General features: G+C 43.0%; 1 protein-coding gene across 1 annotated transcript in view; it reads right to left on the bottom strand.

Annotated features, from left to right (window-relative positions):
• Window positions 1–23,224, bottom strand: part of UBR4 (ubiquitin protein ligase E3 component n-recognin 4) — a 78,756-nt gene extending 55,532 nt beyond the window's left edge. Inside the window, exons 1-34 of the mRNA XM_026112484.2 lie at window positions 23,037–23,224; window positions 19,769–19,866; window positions 18,904–19,007; window positions 18,503–18,632; window positions 18,258–18,397; window positions 17,806–17,908; window positions 17,033–17,174; window positions 16,820–16,944; window positions 15,986–16,110; window positions 15,661–15,720; window positions 15,333–15,544; window positions 15,024–15,123; window positions 14,798–14,935; window positions 14,194–14,311; window positions 13,579–13,766; window positions 12,841–13,000; window positions 12,623–12,708; window positions 11,153–11,322; window positions 10,206–10,488; window positions 9,479–9,611; window positions 8,927–9,006; window positions 7,934–8,062; window positions 7,252–7,434; window positions 6,910–7,032; window positions 6,591–6,820; window positions 5,852–5,976; window positions 5,144–5,241; window positions 4,853–5,010; window positions 3,934–4,143; window positions 2,844–2,945; window positions 1,837–1,937; window positions 1,011–1,209; window positions 593–781; window positions 177–240 (exon numbers count right to left, since the gene is read on the bottom strand). Of these exons, the coding sequence (XP_025968269.2) occupies window positions 177–240; window positions 593–781; window positions 1,011–1,209; window positions 1,837–1,937; window positions 2,844–2,945; window positions 3,934–4,143; window positions 4,853–5,010; window positions 5,144–5,241; window positions 5,852–5,976; window positions 6,591–6,820; window positions 6,910–7,032; window positions 7,252–7,434; window positions 7,934–8,062; window positions 8,927–9,006; window positions 9,479–9,611; window positions 10,206–10,488; window positions 11,153–11,322; window positions 12,623–12,708; window positions 12,841–13,000; window positions 13,579–13,766; window positions 14,194–14,311; window positions 14,798–14,935; window positions 15,024–15,123; window positions 15,333–15,544; window positions 15,661–15,720; window positions 15,986–16,110; window positions 16,820–16,944; window positions 17,033–17,174; window positions 17,806–17,908; window positions 18,258–18,397; window positions 18,503–18,632; window positions 18,904–19,007; window positions 19,769–19,866; window positions 23,037–23,173 (4,743 nt within the window). The 5' untranslated portion in view covers window positions 23,174–23,224. The remainder of the gene's footprint in view (window positions 1–176; window positions 241–592; window positions 782–1,010; window positions 1,210–1,836; window positions 1,938–2,843; window positions 2,946–3,933; window positions 4,144–4,852; window positions 5,011–5,143; window positions 5,242–5,851; window positions 5,977–6,590; window positions 6,821–6,909; window positions 7,033–7,251; window positions 7,435–7,933; window positions 8,063–8,926; window positions 9,007–9,478; window positions 9,612–10,205; window positions 10,489–11,152; window positions 11,323–12,622; window positions 12,709–12,840; window positions 13,001–13,578; window positions 13,767–14,193; window positions 14,312–14,797; window positions 14,936–15,023; window positions 15,124–15,332; window positions 15,545–15,660; window positions 15,721–15,985; window positions 16,111–16,819; window positions 16,945–17,032; window positions 17,175–17,805; window positions 17,909–18,257; window positions 18,398–18,502; window positions 18,633–18,903; window positions 19,008–19,768; window positions 19,867–23,036) is intronic.
• Between the last annotated feature and the right edge of the window lie 407 nt (window positions 23,225–23,631).

The raw sequence follows: 23,631 nt of genomic DNA, 5'->3' as shown, positions 1-23,631 counted from the left end.
AATGAGAGGCAACATTCACATCCCACAATAGCTGCTATAGGGCAGGAAAACATAACACACACACACAGACCAACCAAATCTGTTTCAACTCCCACCACGCAAGCAGAACACGACAGCCAATACAGCTCATGTCTGAGATTTATTCCCGCAAACTGAGTAACTGCCACATGTCTTACCTTCCCCTGCATGACGTTGGCGTTCATTTTTTCTATCACATTCTTCTGAGACAAGTATTTCTTGCTGTAACAGGAGAGAGAGGAATAATTGTTACAACTAACAGCCTTTGGGAAGCATAAACCCAATATAAACCACAAATAGCTTCAAGCATTTAGTTTGCTTTCTATTGGCAATAGGAAATGTATCAATGTAGAAATTACTTAAATCATCAAGAGTGGAAAAGACAAAGAGCATGGTTATTCTCAACGGAGACATACGAAGATGTCCATCTCAGTCACTCTGTATTCCAAACAAGAAACACTAAACTGGAAAACAAGTCTGTATCAGCAGACATTCACTCCTGCCCCCAAACTACTAGAAAAGATCAGTCTAAGCCACACGAGTGAACAAACAACAGCATACAGTTTGCTCTTACCATCTGCCCAGCCAGTCAACAGCAGCACCGTGAAGCTGGAGATGTCCCGCACCTTGTCCTGCGCTAGCCAAAGTTGCCATCACGACCATCAGCTCAGGAAAGCCTGTACCATCGCCGTTGGCCAACATTTCCGTTGCCATTGGTATGAGAGTACTCAGCAGAACAGTGCACACGCCTTCTCCGACTTGGCTAATCGAAAGGAAGAAAGTTGCAGATGCAGTACATCACCCGCTGAAGTAAAGCTAAGCCTGACATTGCAAGAGCACTGACATAGCAATGCCTGCATTGCCAACAGCCGTATCCCGATTATTCTATTGGAGAGCTGACAACAGAAAGCCATCAGCAACTCATAATTAACTTGCACATCTACAGAGCAAAACAAATTAACAGCGCACCAATGACAAAGGCCGTACTTTACCTGTTCTCCCGAACAATGTAAGTTGTCAAGAGTTGCAGCAGCTGCCTGTTCTCTTGAACAACGTCCAGTTGATCTGAATCTTTGGGTGGCGACATGGTCATCCTGGTTAACCAGGCCTGCAGGCGCACGGGTTCCACACAAGCCAACTGAGCCAAAGAGCCGCAAAGTCGCAACAGGCTGGGGTTGGGACTCTTCTCAGCTAATAGGAAAAACTACCAGTGAGTGACAGAGAGGCTATAAAGGGATGTTTCTGAAGATGGTTTTCCCTCTGTTCCTGGTCTCACTCAGATACAAAATGCTTCGTTGAAACTGGTACCCAGTGCAAAACAGAACAGACTCCGCACGTTCACAGGCAGAGTGTGAAGTTAAGAGCTGCCTAGACAGTCACTCTAAGTTTTGTTCCTTTACTAGCTTCTCTCAAACACCTGTTTTCCCTCCTTACTGTGACAAGTAACCAACTATAAAGAGCAAAAGGCATTTCTCTAAGATGTAGTAATTATTTCCTCACAGGCATTCTGAGAATATGAGCACAAAAAGTCCATCTGTCTTTTCCTCAGAGCTAAATTATCTTAATCTCTCCCTAGCACGAAGGCTAGCTGCCATCAAATACTAAAAGGGCACATGGCCAAAACACCATGTGCATCTGAGTAGGGGAAGCGAGAAAGAAAAGAGCAAAACACAAACATGACAGGAAAACATTAAGGGTAAAGCTGTCACTTCCTTTCAGAGCTTCTCTTTCAAGCACCTTCCCATTGCAATCTCTCTAGTACAAGGACAATATTAGGCAGGCAAAGGCACGATGCAGACAATGAACACGAGCACTTACTTAGCTGGAAGAGCTTGGTGAAGAATTTCAGCACCCTGTTACAGAACTTTGCTGAGAGGTTCTCATTAGCTGTCGCCATCATGATCTGGACCAATTCTCCACTATTGGAAGGGGGGAAAAATTAAGTCAAGCTTTGTCGAAGCCCTTTTTTCCCCATTTCTATTTAGTTACAGCTACTCTGATACGTAAAAATTTGCATTGTGCAGAGATGGAAGAAGCGTGGAAAGCACACTGCAACGCTAACATTGCTCTGCAGCTAAGCAACGGTAGGTGCTTTCAGACAAATGGCAAACTCTTAGCTCAGATTCAAACCTGTAAATCCCAAATTCCCAAGTCACAAAACATTATTCATCACAGATTAAGTCACAAAAGGGCCTGTATTTGTTTCCAAATCCAATTTCAGTGTTTCCTTGCCTACGTTTCCTTTCCATGTTAACAACGCATAACAGCCAAACTGTTTCAATTTTGGACTGCTGAACAAGTGAAGAGCAAAAACACACATCAGTTAACTTTCTAAAAAGGAAGAAATTTTCCTCCAGCTCATCTCTTGTATCCCTTCCCAACATTGTTGCCGTGCTATGCTGTTTCTATCACAGTCTGCATTCATTCTTGTAAGTCAGGCCAAAACCCCACCCCCTTAAAAATATGAATCTATTGCCCCAAGAAGGGACTGAGAGAACAAGGGATTTTGCAACTTGAATGGCAACTTAGAGACCTGCACCTCCCAAAACTGTCCTTTTAAGGCCCTCGACACAAGAGGGATTCAAGATCTCCATTGCTGATCGCTATGAGGACTTGCAGAGTAGTTTATTTGGAGCGACTAAGACATAGCTCCTCTCCCACACAGGACGTCTTTTAACTCTCCTGCGTTGCTTGAAAGGTATCCTGCCCTCATACAGTTCTGCATTTTCCTGCACAAAGGCTTTAACATAAGCATCGGGAGTGATAAGCTAAGAGAAAAGAAGAGAAATAAAGTCCTTGGCCTACACCTTGCCGGATGACCTTACCTTTCTGAAAAGAATTCCTCCATGGCTTTTCGGGCCTGGCTGCTCTCCAGCTGTTTCTCCAGATGCTGCAAACACTCCTCCAAGATGGACTCATCCAGGCCACTGAGGATCAAAGATGCACATTAAATAAAAATATATAAGCAAAATTTCAAGTTTCAACAATTCTGAAAGCCAAGAAGTGACCAATTCTGCTAACACAATTCTAATAAACCTTCCGCTAGCTGAAAGTGACTCTCCTTCCAAGGTGACAGAGAAAAACAACTGATCAACTAACGTGACATAAATACCAACAAATCCACCAAATGATCAGAAAAAAGCAGTGGATGTTACACAGTCAGAATCCTAGAATAATCTAGACCTCTCAGACACATCACGTTACAAATTCTTCTAACTGGCTGCTCTTTTTACACCTTAAGTCTCTTTCAGTTTTACTCCTCCCCATTCCCTCCTCTGTTCATCCACACTCCACAACGCAGCCTGCAAGTAAAATCCAATTACATTTACATTCTCTAGTACAAGGCGCAGTAGATCTCCTTCTGAATACCTTCCATCCCGGAGGGGATCAGTGTTAACAAGACGCAATATCATCATGCCTAATAGTTTTATGTTCCAGACTGGTGGAATCAACATCTGTTCATCAAGCTTATTCTCTCTATACATACAGCGAGTAAGGGGAGGGAAGCAGAAATCTGGCTGGTTTGCCATTATACAGCAGGGATTCGGCATCCACATAAGAGCAAAAGAGACAAAGGAATATAAAGCAAGTCAGGTTGACATCTTCAGCCATGATTTTGTGCTTATATTTCCATAATTTTCTATTTGCTTAAATAAAAAAGTGTCCTGATACACCATGTGATCCATCCAGAGTTACAACAAATGGCTAAAATCCACGCCGCCTAAATTGCAATACTGAAAGTAACCGGGATAAAATATTATGTATTTTAAGTCAACAAGTACAGTAGTCTTCAACAGATGAAAATAAGCTGGGTTTTGGCCTCTCTGTTGTGCTGCTGAAGAAACTACATTGATATTTTAAGATATTGCAGTAATTCTTTGTACGCAGGTTTGTTGGGAGAGAACTACCTACTACCTGTTTGGATCGGAGTGACTGGCCAGTATGTTATAGCATCCTGTGATCAATTTTTCATAAACACGTGCGAGGAATTCATCCGATTCTGCAGGGCCCAAGATCCTTTCTAGGGAGTTGCTGCTTATCTCTGCCACGCTCTCTGTGCTGGTCTCCAAAAGAAGGGGCAACAGGGAATGAATCACCTGTGGTGGGTTCAAATCATCTGACCAGCTTGAAAACACAAACAAAACAAACAAAAAAGATAAGTATCTACATGATATAGCAAAGAAATTTCCTTACTGAATAAATCAAAAGTCACACAAGTAAGACAAGTCTAGATGGAAGCCTAAATTAAAAGCCCTTTCCAAAAAGCAGGGATAAATACACCGTCCCAACCATTTTCCCCTCAGCAAAACAGTTCTCACTACCAAGATTTTGCCTTCTTTTTTATTTTTGCATATATACAGCTACAACATTTTCCTAGACAGTCATATTATCACTTAGCATGGTTTTCAGATATGTCTGCATTGTCAGTAATCATTTTGTTTCAGAATATCTTAAAACAAGTCACTGGAAAAAAATAACTGCTTCCATTTCACTTCTTCCCTATGCTTTGAAAATATCACACAACCGAATAGTAACAAAATACAAATTAATCAGTTAGATCCATATCGCCACAGTTGATATTCCAGTTTCTTTATGTCCTGGTTCAACAAGAAGTACTACAGATTTCTCTCAGGGTGTTTGACTTCTAGAGATATCTGATAGAGACAGCATGGCTATTTTTCATTCATTTTTGAATTCAGAACTTTACACTGAAAGTAGCTCAATATACATATCCAGCTCAGAAAGTGCTATCAGAAGGGTCAGATGAAGACAGAAGTTCAAAAGAGCAGACAAAACTATACATCAAGAATACAATACAAAAAAAGTCACTTACACAATGAGGTCCCCAGTGAGTCTCACCAGCGAGAGGAGGGTGTGTTTCAGGGAAGCTGCAAGAGGTAGACTTTGACTGCACAGCGTGCCGAGGTGGGCGGCCTGAACCGCGCTGATGTAGCTTTCTGCAGGGATCGTGTCATTTGCAAAGGCATTGCGCTAAGAAGAATTGAGACAAAGAAAAAAAGAAATCAGAAGAACTTATCTTTAAACTGAAAAGCACACTACCCAGCATTCCCAGCAATTTACGGAGCTAAGATTATGTCAGATCTATCCACAGGACTGCACTCACCCACGAGCCGATGTTCGGAAACTCATTTGTGTGAATGTTGTTCCACGATTCACATAAAGTCTGCACAGCCGAAGGCAGATTCTGAACAAGCGTCGGACCTGCAGTCAATACAGGCACATAAGTCACTGAATAATTCCATGGACATTGTTGAAAACTGGGATGCTGTTAAGACACTGTTTAAAACTAGAACCTTACTTGAATCAGTCATAACTGTCTTGACCAGAAAGAAGTTGTTAAGTTTGTTTGAGCTCTAATTCTGCTGAAGGCTAGTTTCATGCTTTTCTACAAGTCAAAAATATCACTAAAGTTTGCATGAGCTTTGCAGCTTCTTTTGCCTTATTAAGGCAACAGGACACATGGAAAAAAAATATTAATTCGCAACAGTCTTTGACATATGAACATTTCAGAATTCCTCATGCTACACCATGCTTTGCCGCTGGAGCATTGACATGGCTGTAAAAGCATTTCAAAGCCAGATAATCCCCCAAGATAGCCATTCTTTCAAGGCCTCCTCTCTTTTTTAGCTGCTACAACACTAAAAGGAAAAGATACCCAGTCTGCTGCTGACAGGGTGACACACTGATTTGAAGCAAGTGGTGGAGAAAGAGAAGGCATTAGGCAGCGCACAGCTTTGAAGTTGATGTTGGCAGGACTGTAGAGAGCTTCGGCTACGTACAAAAGGACATCTAAACCATCCAGGACCCTCACCTAGAGTATTTGACTTGCAACGGCTGGATCCAATTGCGAGGACAGCAGCATAACCTCGCAACTTCTCTTCAGAAGGTTTGTTCTCCGGGGAGCCCTCTTCAGAGAGGCTTCGCAGCAAGTAAGATCTGCATTCAGGATGGAAAGGATTCATTTCAGGAAACAGCATTTCAAAAGTAAGTGTGCCAATACAGGGATAAATAGGAAAGCAAACTTCAGAAGTTCTGCCCCATACTTCATGCGATACCACTAAGGGAGTTCTGAGCTTTCATCTCCTCTAAGCAACTTACCAGAAGTGGCTGCTCAAAAGAAAAACTGATTTATTTTTGCTTTCTTCTACATAGGAGCCAAAGAGGATTTAGAAGACATCAGGCTCCTACTGTAAGAATTAATGCTCCTCTCTCCCTTGCCAGTCTCTGTGACAGTCTCAATAATAGCTCAGTGAAATAACCTTTTGTAGCACTACTCCACAGATTGGTAAGATGAAGAGAACAAAAGCTGTTTTTGCAAGCTTGCAAGAAAGTCTTGAAAGATCAGACAAGTAGATTACTGAGAAATAACAACTACACACACGTGCTTGAGAAGCTACTTTTTTAACATCCAATATTCTAGAGGACATAAGTTAGAGTAATTACACTGGACTATAAAAAAGGCACCCACCTCTATGAAAACAAAAAACAAAAGGAAAAGCCCCATGCGCAGAAGGAAGGCATAGTCCTACCAGAGTTGCTAAGGGTGATACCTGGTAAACGTAGCGTAAGTGTCAATAAGCTGCAGCGTAGCAGGCAAGAGGTTCTTGGTTATCTCCGAAGACTTGTGCGGATCAGTTTCTGCAGCTAGCTTGGAAAAGTGCTCATCTAGAGAAACCTGGATCTTCGAAATTGCAGCATCAAGGGTGTAAATGGACTGTAAACTGGGAACTTCATGCAGCTGAAGAATAGTGGTGCAGTCAACGCCACAGAAAGAAGATATCTTAAAATATAAAGCGATGGAAGTGTAAGTGCAAATCATTCCACAAAAACAGATGCTCAATGTACACAGTAGCGTTCACACCAGCCTACCTGCCGAGCAAAGTACTCCTCTGCTATTTCCACATCATACTTCACTGAGCTGCACTTGCCTGAGGCCAATTCAATGAGAGAAGCGGCATGTTCAGCCTTCATGCCCTGCTTGGTAAGATGATCCTACAGGTGTTTAAAAAGATTTATCACATTTAACAACTTAGAAGGGCTATAGAATTAAGCACTCTGCCAACTACCAGGCTAGAACACTTTAGAAAATGTATACCCAAGTTCCTATTGCTCACCACTGAACCCACATAATTCCCATACACAGTCAGTGTAGAATATCAGAGATTCACATTCACAACATTACCAAACACCCCTATAGAGACGAGGCTGTACCTTGATCCACGTGACATAAGACGCGATACGCAGACGGGAAGACCAGCGCAGTGTGTGTAAAATATCACATTCACTCATTTCTGGTGTGTTCGTGGCCAATTGATTCATGTAGTTTTGGGACGGAGGCAAAATCCCTAGTATCCGCCAGAGTATCAGGAAGTAGTACTGAAGTGCACAGGCCTCCTAAACAGAAGTACAGTTGGATATATCAGTAAAGAAAAATTGCTGCTGCAGCCATCACAGCCACTGTAATGTTATCTCATCAAGGACCCCTGGACTTCCATGGATGTGCCAGATCAGATGACAAATGCTGGACTGAGTTTCTGTCACATTATGCACCAATCTGACTTTGTTTAATTATCTCACCTCACTTCCTTCTAAAAATGAGTGAGAGGAGGAGAGAAGGAAAAAAAAAAGAAAAAAAAAAAAGATTACACAAAAATATTTGGCCTCATTGTATTTCAGCCAAACCTCTTGGGAGTCCCCAGGGACATACAGCAAGTCTAAAACATGTTATGAACTAAAAACTCATACAAAACTTAATACCACCAAAAGGATTACCATGATCCATAAGATTTTTAAGTTCTCCATTCCTCCAACCACTGTCCAGACTAGTTTTTATACAAAGAGACCTTCTGTTTTCTCAGCACAGACAACATTACAGCAACACAGAGAGCCTCACCAGTGCAGTGACATTTTTGTTCTCTTTCCTCCTGAGTGTATCAAACTGTGATCCAGCTGCAAGGAGTGAAGTCAGGGCTGTGTAAAGCTCATCATACTTCATAGTCCTGGAGAAAAGGACTTCGCAAACCTGCAAGAGATGCCAAGTCCGGATCGTTGCCTTGCAAACTGCACAACTGACCATTTTTATACAGTCAAAATCTTCCTTCAGATATTCCGAATATCCTCAGAATAACTTTGGGATGTTAACTCTGTCAAGTGCTTCTCCCCTCAGTCAGGGTGCCAACGCAGTGTTAATACACGCTGCAGGTTAATACCCTGAAAGGTCATCCAAACCTTAGTGACAACAAAATCCAGGAAAAACATGGAGCAAAAGGAAGGTAAAGCAACTTCACTGCCTACTGTCTTTGTCTCAGATGTTTCAGCAGCACTGAAAACCAGTACAGATACAACAGGGCCCTCTTTCATAGCGTACTTATCTGAATCACGTGCGACAAATGAACAAAAAAGATCGTGTCACCTCTCCTTAGCTACTGTTTATTTCAGTGCAACCCAAGCAGCCTTGATTTCTCTCAAATAAGCTACCAAGACATCAGGCTCAGATGAGCAAGGACTACTCCACTCAATAGCTTTTAAGTTAGGCTCTGCTTACATATTTCAACAGCATCAAAAAAACTGAAAAGCCTTTTATAACTTTCTAAAGCTATACTAATACATGCAGCCCTTTTTAGGGTATTACTAAAAGTACCCAACACATCTTCATGGCAGTACACTGTACTTTGCATACAGATTTCCCTGACATGCAGGGAAGTACAAAAAGAGAATGAGAATCCCATCTAATCTTCTTGACCCACTATTCTTTTCTCCACTTGCAGAAAAATTTCTGTGCTAGCTGCTTCATCGAGTCCTCCCTTCTATTTTCTCTGCCAGTTGTCAAGACAGCACAGTCCTCTGAAGGCTTAGAGAAACGTCTTTAAAACAGAGATTCCAATACCGAGCTATCTAGACGGTTCAGATCATCTTCAGATGCTTCTAGAGACAGGATGCAGTAGAACCTGGGCTGTGGCACTGCATCTGGAACACGAGTAGAGAAAATAATGTTCAAAGTGACAGATTTTAGCTACCAGTACTGTCTTACCTCTCTCCTCCATCCCCCAAAACCCTTTCATATTTTAAGACTGACATCAGACTCTATGACTCTAGTGGCATGATACATTATATATGCTTTTAACCTATGGCGTATGCAGCCAAGGTTTTCCTACTCCCATAACCCTGACATAAGATACATATTCTTATTTTGAGTCACTTGTAGCATACTACTAGACCACAATTATTTTGTTCAATAAAACTGCTCAAGCATTCAGGAGTATTTGTTGATTTCCTCCTTTTCTCTTTAAAATTACATGCATTTTTTTCCTCATCTGTTTTAACTACACCCCTCAAAAGCAGGGAAAGGTACTCATGCCAGGCCACAGGGAGGGCTTTCATTTATTTGTAAAACCAAATCTTGGAATAAAAAAAATTCCTCTACGTTTCCCTCTCTGACCTGAAGAGCAGTGTTTGGTCCAGTTTTCTTCCACTTCTTTAAATCCATGATAGAGCAGGCCAGAGGTTCGTCTGCTGCTCTCCTGGGATCCGCTCACCCAGCCAATGGGTGGAGTCAGCAAATTATACTGCACCTAAGTAAAAACCAGAAAAAAACGGGGCATTCTCATTATTAAGGGCAGATGATGGAATCCCATAAGCCCCAAACAACCCCACTGCTAAAATGCAAACTTTCCCAGCTTCTGAGGGAAGCCCTGCACCATACCTGGTAACTTTTACTTTGGAGTAAGCAGCTTAAATCAATGGGCATGATTCCAACAACTGAAAAAGCTGAACACCAGCAACCCATTGACGAGAACACTGCCAAACCCAACAGTGAAAAGCTAAAACAAGAAGACTATGTATAAGGTATCCCTGAAATAGTGCCTGAACACCCAAAATACTCATGCTTTTGAAAGACAAGGTGGGCTTTCACCGTGCCCGTAGCCCTTGCCTCCGTGTTTATCAGGACAGTAGTTACACCAGGAATTTACACTGTATCTGAATCTGCTGCCAGGAATTAGCAGCTGCAATTATTCATTCGTTATTACCCCAAATGCTGTTAACAAAATCAAAACTGAGTTACTTGCAAAGACCCTGAAGAGACCACAACACATCAAATGATTACCTGATACAGATTTCTGCTGAATGACCAAATAAACACCCAAAACACGATCTCAAAATCTTACCTGTTCAAACAGGTACATAGGGGCCTTGGAATACTGATGGAGCAGGTAGTCAAACACCAAGAGCAGACGAGCCACGATAAGCGGTACAGAACACAGCTGGGTATCCATGTTCACCATCAGCTCCAGGATCGTCTGGATACAGAGCGTCAAGATGGATCTGCGGCCCCTCTCAGAGAAATTGTGAAAAATAAGCAGCAGCAGCTGGAGATGTTCAGCATTCAGATCTTCTGTGTCACTGGGAAGAGTCCCCTGCAAGGCATTTTGCTTCAATGTGCCCACAAACCTGACAGTAAGAAAGGAAGTTTATAAATGACTTTTCTCCTTGCTTAAATCCCTTCTTAAAACCTCTTCAACTAGAGGTTCAAGAAACATTTTAATAATTATTTTCTGCTTATACTTCTAATTAATACTGGCAATTTCACAAATAATTCACTACACCATTCACTGGAATGAGACTATACAAAAGTAAAACCTTCATAAATTCAACTAGCAAACACGTTTCATGGGAAATATGAACAATCATTTAAAGGAGAAAGAGAGATGCAAACTCATTCCCACAGGAAAGGCCATCCGGTCTGACTAAGTTGGCTAAACCCTATTAGAGGCTCTCACATCCAGGTAACGACACAAAGCGGAAAAGGCTTGGGACCATCGTCCCTACCAGAAACCTGCTGAAATAAGACGTTCACATTTCCTTTTTAAAACCAGCATTGCTGCAGTTTTTCCAGCTTCCACCCACCTAAATCCTAATTCTGGTGACTGATTTCATTTCCTATACAACAGAAAAAGAATTCTAGCAACACAGAAAACCCTGAGCATTGCATAGCCACCAGAGTTCAGAGAACACACATCTAATTTATTAAGCTGGTCCAGGAGAACTGTCATTTAATAGAACATCAGAGAGATAAGAGAGGACTGACTTCCAGCTTAACATAAAATTATCTCACCTTTCCCAAACTTTAAGGCACTCTGGGACATCGGGATCTCCCTGGGCACTGGCTTTATGCTGCCAAATAAGGAGAAGTCGAGATAGCACCGATAAACTTTGAGGATGGATGTAGAGAGGCCATGGTCCTTCAGAGAAAGGAGCAACTCCCAGCTGCTGAAGAAGTGTGTTCTGGAACAAAACAGAGACTTGTTGCAGAGAGGCAAGTCCTACCTGCTGCTTTAGTTAACTGTATCCTTTGAACATATAGATGACAATAAACAGTAGGGCTCTCAGTGGTTAAAAAGGGTTAATGTATCAGTATTTCTCCTGTCTAGAGTATCTGGTACAGGTGTTGAGGGAACTTATGTTTTCACTTTGCCACTTAAAACACAACCACCTTTCAATTACGTTGCCAATGCAAGAAAAAAAAAAGTGGTATTAATAAGCTTTACTTATCTTCAGCAAAATCCTACCAGGAGAGATTATGCTTTGGCAGAGTCATACAGGCCAGCTTGCAGAGCCTGCATTTACTCTGGCTGGTACTATAACTTGTAAAAGATAGAAACTGAGCATTCTTCAAGTTGTAAAAAGTCACAACAGATCAAAAGTGGCATTGGAGGATATAACATTTCTCCACAAGTGACAGAGTAAGAAACAAAGAGTTTAGAAAAGAAAAACACTTCATTAGATCCAACAAAAGGAGTGGAGTTGGGACTGCTTGCTTCAAAAAACAGTACAGGCTCTTCATTCAATGCCCTTTAAAATTGACAGAGAATATTCAATTTTTATTTGTCTCAGCATCAAATGAGAAAAGTACTATGTTCAAGATCTAAGAATTTGGAAGAAGAACCCTTCTAATGACTGCTTCTTTTCAGATGTACCACAAATGCAAGTGTTTTAAGAGTCCAACTGCTTAAAAGAAGTATTTTAAATACAGTAGAAAAGAGTCAACAAAAAGTATAGGGATTGAATTGACTGATTGCTAAGCAGATTTACAACCCCTATTTAATGTGTTAAGCCAGGTCAGCACACGACCTAGCAAAGAAACCTAGAGGCTACAAAGTTAGCACATGAAAGCAAAGGGATTAATTTGATTCTCTCCTGAGAGAACTCCAGGGCCTTTTGGTATCAGTTGTGGTAGCCAAGCAAGCCTGCAGAAATGCCGCTTGGCAAATGCATAGGTAGAGGCAACTCTGCAAAACAAAATATACAAATTCATTTCCTTTTCAGTTTTCATCACCTTCAAAGTTCAGTGGAATAATCTGAACTCTGGACATGAAGTTTGCACTCTGCAGGATGTTTTGTACTGGATGACTGCAAAGGTCATCCAACTTGCTGGATCCAAACTACTGCAAGCTCTTTTCTCAAAAGAATATACTCTGGGACCAAAGGGAGCCATCAACACACTACTCCAGGTGCACATAGTCCATGTAGAGACATTAATGTATGTCAGCTCTTCATTTCATTTAAACACCCATCACAGACTAACCTGCAAGGCAGGGGACTGAAGATCTGAGGTCACCAAGGAATGGTTAAAGTGATACAGAGCAGCAGCAAACTCCTCATCCGATGTGCCTGTAACACAGAGATCGAGCCATTTACTACTGTTGGTCTCTTGTAAGTAAAATTTCCACATAGAACAAAGAAAACATATGTCTATACGTCCTAATCTACGTGTTCACTAGTAAACAAGTTCTGCTCACTCACCCTTCAGCCCATCTTTATCCACCTCCTTGATGATGCTCGCCAGCGTGGCCATGTGCTGCTCCGAAAGAGACACGCTCAGGTAGTTGCGAATGAAGTTATTCCTGGAGTTCAGCATAGAAGAAGTAATAAAGCTCAAAATGTTTGAAGCTAGGCTCAGAAACTGAAAAGAAAAAGAGAAATGCACTATAGAAGCAACAAAAATAGAAGGTGTATTAAGCAAGCATCAAACAAAAACAAAACTGCCTAAATCAGCAAAATAAATCAAGTCCCCTAACTACACCCTGGCAGTGCAGTGCAGATTAACTCTACTCACTGGCTTGCTGCACTCGTACTGTGTTCTTTATCAGGACTGATCTTACAATTCTCTGGAAAGTCTGCAAGTCCCTTATCTTCTAAACTGCAGCATTAATTTTCAACTTTACCCAATGGAGGTGCTAAAAGCATTCTATCAGACAAGTATTTTACTTATAGTTCTGCCCTCATTTTCTCTCTCCCTCTATAACCCAAATGGATATTATCTTCCCTCTTTTCTCCCCAGCAATAACAAACACTATGATATTTCTCCTGAGAGAAGCAAAACTCTTTTTTCAAAGTCAAGACAGTCACTGATTCCCCATCAGCAGTGTACTTAAAACACCTGACATTTATCACATTATCTGTCAACCCGGCTAGCCACCGACCAGTGCACAGTGCTACGACACGCTGGTTACTTCATTAACCGTGAAGATCTTCCCCTACCAATTCTGGATCTTTGCGGCTGGCCAGGATGTTCCCGTTCTCTCCAGCCGTCTGTTTGTTAGGGCTTTTTACTCTAGGGGAGCTCTCCAAAGGTGGTGGCGGTGGGGGCGGTGGCGGGGCCACTTTCTCTTTGCTTGGAGAGATTGTCTCTTCAAACCATTGCCCAAGGATGGGTTCGCTGTCATCATCTAACACAGGATGCAGGAAAAACAAAAACATAGTATTATAGGTGATCACCTTCTACAAACTACTCAGCTTAGAAAACACCTGCAAAGAGTTTCAGCGAGCAGAGTTAAGGCTGCTGCTATCTTCACTTTTCCCTTCCAGTCACAAGGCCAAGCACTTTCACAGCAATCCAGCAGCAATTTACAAGAAGAAATTATTTCCAGTCTCCTCCTAATAAGCCTTACTGCCAAATCCCAGGGACTCTAGCTTCAGTTTACATAAAAGAATACACTCAGCATTATTTTCGCCAAACAGATCTTACAAACTGCTTCACATTTTCAGCATTCTATTTCATTCCAGCCCATGAAGGCAAAAGCCCAGGAGCCAGGTTTCCACCAAGTCTGAAAGCATAAAATCCTGAGTTAAGTTGCGTGCTGCAAACTCTATTACCTTGGCTGCTGTCCTCCTCAGTGCTGCTAAAGTCATCCTCATAGTACGTATTTGAATCAGTGGAGGCACTTGCATCACTGCTCATGGAGCCTTTCCTCTGACGCTGCAGGACACAAGCCTTAAAAGAAAACAGAACAAGTCAAATTTTAGGAATATGAGAAACAAGAATTTCAAAACAAGACCATCCTCCTAACGCAGTTTTAGTTTTCTTCTAGTGCAATTCTACTCAATTATTCATTAACATTTCTTCAAGGCTCCCCCCCTCTTAATTTGTATCAAAAATATGTAGGATGGTTGAAAACAAGTCATCTATACCAAGCTTGTAAGCAACACTTCAATTAACAGCTTTGACATGCAAGGGCTGTGTTGAATACAGCCTTTTCATCTTCTCACTAAATTCACAAATACCACTGAGCTTACAGAAAAATTGTTTCAGAATAGGTTTGTCAAATCTACAGTCTCCTAAAAGAGGAGAGAGAAAAACCTTAATTCTAAATTCTTCTTAACATATTCATAGTTTGTAATGAGAGAATTTTTCATGCAGCTGACACGTCCTGAGAGCAGGTCAGCTACAGAACCTCTCCAGCAGTATGCCAGTTCCTACCTTTCTGTAGGAAGTAGAGAGCAAAGTCAGCAGCAAATTAGTGAGTGGTACAGAATCTATTAGCCGCTGGATTCTCTGAATTGATGTGCTTTGTGCCATGATATCCAGCACTGCTGGTGGACCGTCACTCTCCCAGCCCTGGGCGACAGCATTGAAAGAGAATTTAAAGCGGGTATCAGTGCATAAGGGGAAACATTTCACAAGAACATACGTGCTACCTACACACCTTGTGCAATGCCTCCACTTGCAGATCCTGAAAGAGCGATGACAGCAGTTTGATGGCATGATTTGCTAGCACCACTGACAGAACACCAAACCCTTGATGTCTACAGAAAAATAAAAGACCAGATGTAATCTCAAAGAACTTTAAATTGAGTGAACAGATTAAGGAGCTACTTTGCTAAACTGAAAAAGAAAAGAATTGGGCAATAAAGAATCAAGACTTCAATTACAAACAGGGAGACAATTTAAAGAAACTGGCAAGACTCTAAGCAGTTGCCTGCTGTGCCTTCTTAGATTCATGGAAAATGATTACCTCAGTGAGATATCGACATACCCTTTCCCAGGTCCTAGCTTGGGAGACCCAACTCCCTCCTTAGTGCGAGCAATAATGTCTCTGACACGTAAAGCAGCCAACGGATCTTTCTCCTTTCCCTTATCAGCCAAGGCCGTGGGGCTGAGGTTCAAGATGAGGAAGAGGCTGTTTAGCAAACACCAAGCCCCAAGCAGCTGGAAGTTCTGATAATGCTATCATCCCGAAAGTGGTAAAAGGAGAGAGAGAGAAGAAAAAAAGTATAAATCCAAATGCCAAAATACACCAGCACAAAAACAGTGAAAAGGCTTCCTGAAGAGACAAATCTTACCTCACCGCCTGCACGGCGTGAATTGCTGATGGCTTGTCCAATCATTTCATAGATTTCAAGCTGCAAATAAATCAAAAACCTCTGTAATGTTTAAGAACTCTACCGGGCAGTAACTAAACCATTCCACACACTTCAAAACTCCAGCATCTCAAACAGGAATTCTTTTGCCCTCCACAGTTAACAACCCCATTACTTCTTGATATATCAGCAAGCCTAACGCCTAGCAGCGATAGATACGTACGGCAATCCAAATAAATACAAATTCTAGGCACCTCACTTGCCAAGAAAGAAAACAACAAACATATTCTCCTTTTCATCTACTTACACATTTCTGTACAATAGTGGCAGCATCATTTTCATAGTCTTCCTCTTTAGAACTTGTTGACCCAGTTCGCACCTGCTGAGTGCTGCCCACATGTAGGATGGCCATGCAAGTCGCCACACTCACACCTGATTGTAGAGAAGTGAAGGTAACATTATTATTAAGAGATGATCTTGGGGCTAAGTGTTCCTATTTAATACATTAGGACAAGCAGCATTAAACATGCACATAAACTCGAGGGAGTTGGGACTACTCAATATTACAACTGACAGATTAGAAAATCTCTCTGAAGTACAACCAAAAGAGTAAAGTTTTGTCCGATAAATAAAACATGAGTATGAGAACAATTAAACAAGTAAATGTTTTACCATGCAAATCAATACCACTTTTAAGGCAATCTTCCTACTCAATTGCTGTATCTCTTCAAAACTCTACCTGTACCAATTAGACACTCGGGATTCTGGAGTACTTAAAGCACTCCTGGGTAACAGGTTGATTTGAGGGTAAAACCTATTAAGCTGAAGTTATAAGCATCACAAAAACATATGATGCTCTGAACATAACAGCAAAGCAGCAATGACAGCTAATAAGGTGGTGTCAAATCACTGAACTGTTTTTCTCTCAAATACTGACAAGAACCTTTATAGACTATATCAGGATATCAATGTCACTAGAACAATTTTCAAACTGGCCCAGTCACCACATTACACAGTTAGCTTTCAAGTCCATGGGAAATAAAGATTACTTGTGTGTTGATCCTTAAATACGTACATAACAAAGCAGAGAAAAAGCGAGCACGCCTTAAAGCTCCAGAGATGATAAAGAAAATCCACTCACCTGCATAGAGACAGCTGAGAGCAAGAACGGTCACATCTTGGAGCCGTGTGGGTGTCAGGGGCTCCAGCACAGGCAGAGACAGAGTATCCAGAGCCATGGTCACATCTATTACCAGCGAATGAAATCTACAGTAACGACACATGTTGACGTTCAGAAATGCAACGTACGCTCAGAAAAGGAGAAAACCAGAGAACAGCGACTACAGGATCTTACCCGTTGCGAACAGCAGTGGCATCTGCCACCGTGGCTGGCATAATAAAAAACGAGTTGGCTGACACTGCATCTTGAAATCGATTTATGTATCGCAAAAAGTACGGCAGGTTCAGGCACACTCTCAGCAGTTTTTCAGAGCCACCTACCAAACAAAAATAGCAGTGTTTTATTTTTACTCTTCCATGGGAGAGCTTTTAACCTGAACAAATGAGCCACAGGCTAACTTCAATAACACGCTTTCTCCCGTTGTTTCATGTCTACCATCTGTTTCATCTAACCTTCATTAATAGCTGACTTAATTATACTTTGTGGTGAGAAAATACCATCAGAGATGAGGTAATAGGATAAAGACTTTAACCTAGTTTACAATGCATAACCGGAGAGCGAAGTTTTCAGTCATTACTTGTAACGGGTCTCAAAAGGCTCCGTGTGCGTGCTACATGGCACACCAGGTCTAACTCAAGCAGCAAGCTCTCCCTTCCTCCCACACGTGCTCAGAAACCCATCCCATAACACTACTTAATATTGTCTGCGTTTTTCCCCCCAAAACACAGCTACTGTAAACAAATACATTGCGTTCAACGAGACAACATTACAGTCACCACCTCCCTTGGCAATGTCAACACATAACACGACGACTGACGAGGCGCTCTTAAAGAACAACTGCTTTAGGTCAGAAAGTTTCCACCCATTCAAGTCATAGGGTGTAACGCAGGACAGACATTTCCTCTAGCACTTTCCCCCCCCCCCCAACCTAAAAATCTGATTCTCACCAAGTTCTTGCAGGCTGGCTACATTCTGAGCAATGAATACGCTTTTCGTCTTTGCAGCAGAGGTTTGATCTGTGGAAGCTTGATCTTCACTTTCTCCTTCCACCTAAAGACAAGCGTATACTAAATACATCACGGAAGCATTTAAAGTATATGGTATTGCAGTGAGTCTCTGTACAGGAGAAAGGCTCATCAGAATACAGCTCAAAAGAGCTACAAGTACCACTGAAAACATTAGCTTCCATAAGCCATTAAAATCACTATTACCAGTACAATGCATACTGTATTTTCTGCTACTTGGTTCCTCAGCAGGCAAGTGAGATTTAAACAGTAAAGAAAGGTTTTACTTATACATGTGCATTAAAAACTACCACTTACTGCCCGCTGTCCTTCTCTGCGTCAACATTATTAACACTAAAAATCAGAGCACTTCTATTCTAGGGCTATCTGCTCACCTGCGTCTCTGACGTGACCGATGGCGATGATGAGACTCTGGGATTGAACACTGATGTCAGCTGATTCAGGAAGTTCATCTGCACTTCCTTCTGTCTTAGCTCGGGGCTCACTGGGGAGGCCAGCTCCTTTTGGTCCTCTACTGCAGGGGAAGCAGCAAAACATCGTTTCACACATCAAAAACCATCTCATTTTCTACGCCTAACTCAAGTGCCACAGTGAAATAATCAGAAATTAAAACACCTACCATCGGAGAGCGTTTTGACGGTCTGCGGCAACTTGGCCGATTTCATCATTGCTGTGAAAGTAATGATTTCCGTCCGATCCAGGCGGCTGCAGCCTGTGCACAGCCCCTTTATCAGCAGGATCAGGTGTTTCTGCAAAGAAAGAGACATCAAGTAAAATTCAAACTCTCTTGACCCCAATTATTCCTTGGTGTCATTTACTCTCAACAGCTGCATTGAGATGACTGCAGCTTCAGCTAATAAGGCTGCTGCACCTCTCAGATCAAATCTACTCTCATACCAAAGATCACAAAGGCTTACTAATTGCAGCTGATTCAGCTAACACTGTCCCATGCACTTGCTATGAAACAGTGCCTGAAAAAGCTACCTTTCTTACGGTAGGTATCTTTCTTACGGTGCTCACCTGTGAAACAGCACATGCTTCGTCCGGGTTCTCAAGACGCAGCAGGGAGAACTCGATCAGAACTTTGCAAGCAGCTGCCACCGACTGCAGTTGGTTTCTCGGTACTGAAAAAAGCAGACGGTTGCCATCAGTCAGTAGGAGCTTTTAAATAATTCAGTGTAATATATTCTTAATGCTTTCAATATAACAGAATACTATACAACACACATGCGATCTACCATGTCTAAGATACAGGTGCAATATAAATTCAGTCTCATCAAAATGTAACAAAAGAAATGTCTGTAAAGTAAGGATAATACCTAGCACCCAGATGCAGAGACTAAAACAGATATACAATGGCTTCTCTAGGAACATTTATTATTTAATACCAAACTGACAGGAAAAGCACTGAAGAACATGGAACAGGCTGACTTTTTCCACAGAAATTATCAAGTTCTTCTGGACAAAATAATCTAAAATGTTTTGAATCAAAAGGTTTTGATCATTAAGTCTAACATGGTAACATAAATTTCATTTGGTGTGCTAAAGAATAATTTAAAAAAATACTGAAAATGCATTCAAACACTTCATTTGACCAAAAATAACTTCCCCTAAGTGAAGTCAGGCCAACAAATGAAACACCAGCAAGCTGGTGCCACCCACTATCTGAGGCCAAACACTGGTATCGACGAATGTCCCTTTCCACCCAATTTCACATTCTGCCAGAACAAAAGCCAGCAACGCTGGCCTGCTGCAGTCGGCGTTAATATCCGATTCAGAAACAGGATTTGGGACAAATACCGAAAGGGCGACAATCCCAGTCTGCTTTAATATATCCCGGGCATTAGGTAAGAGCAAAAGGAAGCAAAGTACGGGGAACACTTACTTAGACCACACACGGTAGTGATGTAATGCGTAGAAAGTGCGACAAAGGAGGAGTAAAAGGGCTCGTACTGTTTGTCATGGTGCAGGATTTCAGATTCGCTGCGATAAGAGAACAGAAGATACATCAATTAGGCACAGCACAACAGCGGCTGCCAAAGAACACTCAGAACATGATATATCTACTAAGCCAAGCTCGCTAAAATCACACGCTCTTTCCAAATCCACAAAGTTTAAGGAAATACTTTCGATGCTGCAGGTATATTTCATTTATACCGTCAGCGGGTCAGCATCTTTAAACCGCTCTCCCAGTTGTAAGTAATCTTTAGGTTTCTCTAAACTCAGCTGCCCGTGATGTTTGGACAGTTTGTCCCGTTAATGCTGGGCAGCGTTTGCCAGGACTGGGATACGGGCGCTCGTTCCCTATTGGGGCACGTTGTCGACCGAAGTTTAGGCAGTTCTGCAAAACAGAGGCTCAAAACAGCCAGTTGCGTGATACCAACAACCGCCCACCACGCTGTCTCCAACAAGCGGGAGAGCAAGGAGTTTTGGCAGGTAACTCATAGCAGAGAAAAATGCACCATTCCCTGTAACCCGCCTCGGGGGCAGAGACTTTCACCTTCTGAAATCTGCATCGTTTTGCTATTGTCCCCCGCAGAAATCAACACAAAGCGCAGAGCAGGGAAAATTTAATGCCAACCAAAATCAAAAGTAAAAATTGTAGAGCAAAATATACACCAAAACGGGTTTCTCAGGGAGGTTTCCTAGCCAAGGGGAACATCTGTTTACACGTAGAAATGATATGTTATAGGCAGCAGCAGCACAGCTTCACACCACATCCCGCCTGAACAGAGAAAAGAAACAGAAACAGAGCGTTGCCTTCATGGCTAGTTCAGCCCTTGATTTTTACGGTGGTAAAACTACGTAACGTGGACACCTACCTGTTAAATGACTAAATTCATTTATTCCACATTTTCAGGTGATAGCAACTTCTATTCAGTGATGTGAATGGGCAAGTTCAAAGAAAATGTTATACTACTCGGCTTCACTAACCGCTTCAGCTTAGACATTTTTTTCATTTAGTCTATGCAAAAAGCTTAAATGGAAAAATAGCTGCTACAACCTGGGAAGCTTTGCTTGAAAACATTCGGTAACACAACAGCACTGGACATCAAAGGTTCGCCTCACCCGGCTCGCCGTGCCATCTCCTGCCAGGAGTGCGCTGCTGCGTCAAAAGCCCAGGCTCAAACGTGCAAAAACGTTCACGTCTCATATGCTGAGACACCAGTTTTGCTCATCTACCTCTTTATGTGCAACTATATATTAGTAGCAGTAGATATATGGAATATATTTTAAGAGAACAAAGAGGAAAAGATTGGGAATAGTAAACTATGGAAGAATTTGGCAGCTCCTCCATCACCATTCTGCTGCATAGGTCAAGCTGTGCAACATGCAAAACCCAAGAGGTATAGAAATATCAAGGTACAGAAACTAGAACAAGTTGGGGTATTTCATGTCAATTTGAAAACAAGAGGTTTGAATTTTATAAAAATAAGTCATGGATGTCTTATGATAGTAAAACAACCTTTAAAAATAGAAGGGAACTGTCAACTAATCATCATCATCAAGTCTTTGCAAGTAAACATAACAGCTGAATCTATGATGTACCGGAGTAATATTTTTTATATAATGAAACAATAATAATTTAGGCTTTGTATAGTGAGGGGTGCTTAAATATCTGCTTCACTGAAAAAATCCTTACTCACGCTAATCCAGAAGCCTCCACATCAATATCAAATGTAACGTGTCAGCAGCAAATACCATCTCCCTTCTCAGTTCCGCTTCCAAATTTTGAACAGGCCAGAAATAGACCCTTTATGTAAGAGCACAGGCACAAAAGCATCCTCTTCCTCGAAAAGGCGTAAACAGCAGGTGCAGGAGTTCTCCTGCTATTGAAAAACCTTTCCTGAAAAATCAGTCCCATCTGACTGTCAGAGACTTTGTAAACTGACCACGTCCCGAGTCAACTGTGTCTTTCCAAGGCAGTATTTCCATAATTTATGTTAAATAAGAGGCCGAAGCCTACTAATTCCTGAATATACCTGCTAATAGGAAAATTCCAGTGACCTGCTGATGCTTAAACTCAAAAATGAAGCACACCACTCGTCAGGAAAACACGTGAATTTATTTGTTTCAAAAAGAATCATGTTACTGATTTTGCTGCCATTACACCCTGTTTATTTGTTGGGGATTACTTTGTGGATAATACCAACCAGCAGTCTCACCGAAACACCTAACAATCATCTTCTGAAAGTAAGCTGAACAGATACAGTCTTCTCTATTAGAAACCAACAGAGAGGTTATTTGTTCAGCGTATGAAGAGCGTGACTCCAAGCCTGAAGAAGCTATTTTTATCCTCCGTGATGCATAACATGCTACATCAATGTGTGAAACACAAGATATCGTTCCGCGAGACTCCACGGGCCTTGGACTTCCATTAATTTCGCTGGATTTGAAACACGGTCAACATCAGGCAGGTAACAGAAACCTGCTAAGAACAGACTCCAACAGAAAACAAAACCATCGTTTTCACTAAGGGAGGAAACAGCCCTCCCCCCAAAGCCAAGCGCGTCTATTTAGTAGTTTAGTGATATTATTGTACTGAAGCGTCCAACGAACGTTAAGCATAGCGACAGCAGAGACGCACAAGACAGAGCTAAGGTGCGAAGGCCTACAGGCGAAAGATTAGTCTAAGAGGTGCCTGGACAGCATAAACACCAGGTCTGTGTGGGTTCCTAGGTGAACCGCTACATCTAGGCAGGAAGGCACAGAGGCTCATTGCAGGTGTCCAGTGTTTTCACCTTGGGTCAGTCTGTGTCAAACAAAACACCACGGGGCTCGGTTTTATCGTCATCATTACTCGGCGCTGAGTTTTTGTTTCCTAACGTGTAATTGTGGTCAGGCTGACGGTCTTTATAACCGAACCTAACGCCGCGGCATCCTCACCTAGCGTCTCCGGCCGCACAACGAGCTGCAGGACGCACCGAGCAGCTCCCCCGCACCGAAGACAGGCCCCTCCGCCTCCCCCGGCGGCGCCGTTACTGTTAGAGCTGTTACTGCCGCGGGCAAGCGGCTGCGCGCCACCTCCCCGTCTACCGGAGCCCCCCGGGCCGCAGGAGGCCGTGAGGGAGTAACGCTGCCCCGCCGGCTCCCTCCCCGCCCGCAGGCCCCGGGCCCGCCCCGGCCCCCGGGAGCCCCCGCTCCTCCCTCACCTCTCGATGACCGAGGCCAGCAGCTGCGGGAGCTCCTTCATCTCGAAAGCCGAGTAGGAGGCGGAGAGCAGCGGCCGCACGGCCACCTCCCAGCCCAGCTCCGCCGCGGCCCCCGCGCCGCCGCCGCCCGCCGCCATCTTGCCGCTGCGTTAGGCGGGGGGGCGGGGGGGAGGGAGGAGGGCGAAGCGGCGAAGGGGGACGGCCCAAAGCGGAGGTAACCCCGCCCCCTTCGCCGCGAGACAGGAAGTGACCCCCGCGCCGCCCCCTCCCATTGGAAGAGCGGAGCCCGGCCCCGGCGCCTGCGCAGTAGATGAGTCAGCAACTTTCCCCTGCGGCGCATGCGCTGTAGCTCTGCGGCGTGCACGTGTGTGCGCATGCGCGGTGACTCCTTTTCCCCCCCCCGGTCATGCCTGAAGAATGTCCCAAAAGCAGCAAATCCACCCAAAAACCTCCCTCTCCCCGCAGCGAAACGCTGCTGCTTCACGCACCAAACCCCCAGGACTGAAGCACAGTGGAGACTGGCAGGACAAGTGGCCCAGTGAGGCACAATGAGCTGCAGAACTTGATTAGGGCAACTTCAACTCAGAGCCTGGCT

Source organism: Dromaius novaehollandiae, chromosome 24, assembly GCF_036370855.1.
Source record: "Dromaius novaehollandiae isolate bDroNov1 chromosome 24, bDroNov1.hap1, whole genome shotgun sequence".
In the NCBI taxonomy this organism is placed as follows: Eukaryota; Metazoa; Chordata; class Aves; order Casuariiformes; family Dromaiidae; genus Dromaius; species Dromaius novaehollandiae.
The sequence above is the reverse complement of the archived record's forward strand: the minus strand, read 5'-3'. Positions and strand labels throughout refer to the sequence as shown.